This window comes from Sebastes fasciatus, chromosome 7, assembly GCF_043250625.1.
Source record: "Sebastes fasciatus isolate fSebFas1 chromosome 7, fSebFas1.pri, whole genome shotgun sequence".
Taxonomy (NCBI): Eukaryota; Metazoa; Chordata; class Actinopteri; order Perciformes; family Sebastidae; genus Sebastes; species Sebastes fasciatus.
Genome location: NC_133801.1, coordinates 661020 through 665748, shown reverse-complemented (window position 1 = coordinate 665748; position 4729 = coordinate 661020). Strand labels below are relative to the sequence as shown.

At 43.5% G+C, this 4729-nt stretch overlaps 1 protein-coding gene across 1 annotated transcript; it reads right to left on the bottom strand.

The window, feature by feature from the left end:
* Nucleotides 1–509: 509 nt before the first annotated feature.
* Nucleotides 510–1445, bottom strand: LOC141770885 (olfactory receptor 11A1-like). The gene has a single exon (XM_074640734.1). The coding sequence runs from the start codon at nt 1443–1445 to the stop codon at nt 510–512; it is 936 nt and encodes a 311-aa protein (XP_074496835.1).
* Nucleotides 1446–4729: the final 3284 nt, after the last annotated feature.

The following is a 4729-nucleotide window of genomic DNA, read 5'->3' as shown; positions in this document are numbered from 1 at the left end:
ATTCTGATGGACATCATGTCCCTGTATTCTGATAGACATCATGTCCCTGTATTCTGATGGACATCATGTCCCTGTATTCTGATGGACATCATGTCCCTGTATTCTGATGGACATCATGTCCCTGTATTCTGATGGACAGCATGTCCCTGTATTCTGATGGACATCATGTCCCTGTATTCTGATGGACATCATGTCCCTGTATTCTGATGGACATCATGTCCCTGTATTCTGATGGACATCATGTCCCTGTATTCTGATGGACATCATGTCCCTGTATTCTGATGGACATCATGTCCCTGTATTCTGATGGACATCATGTCCCTGTATTCTGATGGACATCATGTCCCTGTATTCTGATGGACATCATGTCCCTGTATTCTGATGGACATCATGTCCCTGTATTCACACAAAGCAAAGCAGGTTGTAAATAGAGTAAATGTGTTTTATTTCTTCCCATTGAATCTATATCAGAAACCACAGAGGTATGATTACATTAAATGTAATTTGTGTCAGAGACGTATTAACGTGATTAATTTCACACGTTTACATGCGACACGTATTTTGGCCAGTTTGAGGCCGTACATTACAGGGTTGAACAGCGGCGGGCATGTTAGAAAGTATAAAGATAAAAAGATCCTCAACATGTTGGGGAGATTGTTCATATTAAATCTGCTCTGTAATATCTCAAAAGAAGCTCCGAAGGAGAAGTTGAGCAGAGAAGCCAGGTGAGGTGTGCAGGTACTGACAGCTTTCTGTCTGGTCTGTTTACTACCAGAATAACACACTTTAAGGATCTTTATATACGAGTACAAGATCAGAATCAGAGGACAAAAGATGGCGAGTGAAGAAACAATGAGTCCATAAATGTTATTAACTGTAGTGTCATAACAGGCCAGTTTAACTATGGAGTGGTTATCACAGTAGACTTTGTTAATGACGTTCCCACACAGCTGTAAAGGGACTATCAAAGTCAGCGTAGCAAAATTCACAAGAAATGTGAGCAACCATATTACAGCAATAAGCACAACCACCTTGTTCCAGGTCATACGTGTGTTATACTGTAGAGGATAACAGATGGCCAGATATCGGTCATAAGACATGATGGTCAAGTTTAAAAACTCTATACTTCCATAAGAATACACAAAGAAGATCTGCAGGAAGCAGAGCGGAGCAGCAACAGTGTGAATGTCAGAGAGGATCTGAACCAGAAGGAATGGAAACAACCCTGTACTACCATACAGTTCATTTACAAACAGGCTGCACAGGAAAAGGTACATAGGTTCATGTAAGCTTCTGTTACTACAGATAACCACGATGAGCAACACATTAGCACTAACTATGAAAACATATAAAGACATAACAATCATGAAATATAAGTATTTAAACCCCCCCGTATCGAAATAGGCAGCCAGTGTGAAATGCGAAACCTGTGTAGAGTTTAACATGAGTCTCCTTTTTGTTCATAAAAACCACCAAAGATTACATTTTGTTATAGCTATCTATATCTAGATATTTAGCACACACAAACAGAAGTCAACTTGATGGTAACGTAATAATCAGTGTTAAATTAATTATCCTGTAAACTGTCTAACACATATCCCGACTGTACCGTTTCCTAGCTGATGACATCGGCTGAGTCGCTCTCAATGGAGATAAAACTCTGCTACTTCCTCTTTTAAGCCTTTCATGGTGGACGCCCTCACCTCCTTATCTGAGGTCACTGATTCATACTGATGTTGAACTAATGTCAGGAAAAAGGAAAACTTTGTAGACCACCTATTGTTTCAGGATTTACAAACATCCCGACCGACTTTACTGTCTTTCTAGAGTCTCTAGTAGGTTCAGTTTTAGGGCTAGAGACACAGATATGATGTTGAACTAGAAAAGCGAAGGAATCCATCGGTACCAACCTGGTCATGCTAGCGTGGGTTTGCTCCAGGTGCTCCGGTTTCCTCCCACAGTTAGCGTGGGTTTGCTCCAGTAAACCCACGTTGTCTTTGGACTGTCAGAGGAAACCGGAGCCCCCGGAGTAAACCCACGCTAACCTGCATGTCTTTGGACTGTCGGAGGAAACCGGAGCACCCGGAGAAAACCCCCACGCTTACACAGGGAGAAGATGCAACCTCCTCACAGAAGGAACTTGCGACCCACTTGCTGTGAGGCGACCAATCTAACCGCTGCACCACGTGCCGCCCCCTAAAAGAATGTGTTTCATTGAATTGCGTTAGTTTCTTTAAGCCATCTATACCCGTTTAGACCAGACTAATCCATCACAGGGCTGACATATCAACAGACCAAAACCATTCACACTCATATTCACACCTATGGGCTATTAGAGTAATCAATTTACCAAACCTGCTTGTCTTTGATTCATAGGAGGAGACACATGCAGACACTGACACTGCTCTCTGCTGGTTTAGATCATACTTATCTGACAGATCCCACTTTGTTTCACACAATAACTATTTCCTTGAACCACAAGAAGGTCCGTAATGGTGTGCATCAGGGATCTGTGCTCGGTCCTATTCTTTTCTCAATTTACATGTAGCCCTCTTGGCACATTAATCAATAGTTACAAACTAGGTTCCCCGTTTCTATGCAGATGATACTCGACTTTACATCTCCATTAAGCCTGACGCCAGTCATCAGCTGTCATCAAACTTTCTTCTTTTAAATGCTGGAAAAAATTAAATTGGTCAAAAGCGGATTAGAAATAAATTCTGTGATATCACTCTAAAAAAGCGTTATTTAATCTCCTTCCCTACAAAAGAAGAGGAAACATTTATTTGCCATATACATACAGGTACATACATGAAAGTGGACATCTGCTTTTAACCAGCATTTAGGAGCAGTGGGCACCCGTGGAGCAACTTTGGGTTTAGTGTCTCGCTCAAGGACACTTCGACATGCAGTCTGTAGGAGCCGGGGATCGAACCGCCAACCTTGTGATTAAAGGACGGCCCGTTCTACAAACTGAGCTACAGCCGCCCGGCTAACTGTGGGAGGAAACCGGAGCACCTGGAGTAAACCCACGCTAACTGTGGGAGGAAACCAGAGCACCCGGAGCAAACCCACGCTAACTGTGGTAGGAAACCGTAGCACCCGGAGTAAAGCCACGCCAACCTGCATGTCTTTGGACAGTGGGAAGAAACCGGAACAGCCGGAGCAAACCCACGCTAACTGTGGGAGGAAACCGGAGCACCTGGAGTAAACCCTTGCTAAACTGCATATCTTTGGACAGTGGGAGGAAACCGGAGCACTCGGAGCAAACCCACGCTAACTATGGGAGGAAACCAGAGCACCCGGAGCAAACCCACGCTAACTGTGGTAGGAAACCGTAGCACCCGGAGTAAAGCCACGCCAACCTGCATGTCTTTGGACAGTGGGAAGAAACCGGAACACCCGGAGCAAACCCACGCTAACTGTGGGAGGAAACCGGAGCACCCGGAGCAAATCCACGCTAACTGTGGTAGGAAACCGTAACACCCGGAGCGAACCCACGCTAACTGTGGGAGGAAACCGGAGCACCCGGAGCAAACCCACGCTAACTGTGGTAGGAAACCGGAGCACCCAGAGTAAACCCACGCTAACCTGCAAGTCTTTGGACTGTGGGAGGAAACCGGAGCACCCCGAGCAAACCCACGCTAACTGTGGGAGGAAACCGGCGCACCCAAAGCAAACCCGCGCTAACTGTGGGAGGAAACCGGAGCACCCGAAGCAAACCCACGCTAACTGGGGGAGGAAACCAGAGCACCTGGAGCAAACCCACACTAGCATGACCTGGTTGGTACCGATGGATTCCTTCGTTTTTCTAGTTTAACATGATATCTGTGTCTCTAGCCCTAAAACTGAACCTACTAGAGACTCTAAAAAGACAGTAAAGTTGGTCGGGATGTTTGTAAATCCTGAAACAATAGGTGGTCTACAAAGTTTTCCTTTTTCCTGACATTAGTTCAACATCAGTATGAATCAGTGACCTCAGATAAGGAGGTGAGGGCGTCCACCATGAAAGGCTTAAAAGACGAGGTAGCAGAGTTTTATCTCCGTTGAGAGCGACTCAGCCGATGTCATCAGCTATGTGTCGTTATAACTAACTAACCATCATACAAGCAAACGGTACAGTCGGGATATGTGTTAGACAGTTTACAGGATAATGAATTTAACACTGATTATTACGTTACCATCACCTTGACTTCTGTTTGAGTGTGCTAAATATCTAGATATCTATACCAAAATGTAATCTTTGGTGCTTTTTATGAACAAAAAGGAGACTCATGTTAAACTCTACTCAGGTTTCATATTTCTGCCTACGTTGACACAGAGCGCTTTAAATACTTATACTTCATTATTGTTATGTCTTTATATATGTTAATCATTAGTGCCAATGTGTTACTGGTTGTGGTTATCTGTATGAGCAGAGTTTCAGTTCAGTTAGGAGGACTCACAGTATGACTGTAGCAGGATAACAGGTGAATGCTTCATAACGCCACACAATGTCACATGTTTTATTAGTAATATGTAACATGTGCATTATATTGAACATAATGGTACATTTGGGGTGGTTTGTTAAAACGTTTTCCATGACAATGAATCAGTTCAGTATTACTACACTGACTTATAGTCCAGTTGAATAACCCATTCCTAGTTTAACTATTATCTTTGCAAATGCATAACAAAAGTGAATTATTTGTTGGTGTGCACAATGAAATAGTTATAAACCAAAGTCAGG

Bases quoted from the DNA above. Each gene is read 5' to 3' on its own strand.
- LOC141770885 (XM_074640734.1), bottom strand. From the start codon at position 1,445: ATGTTAAACTCTACACAGGTTTCGCATTTCACACTGGCTGCCTATTTC.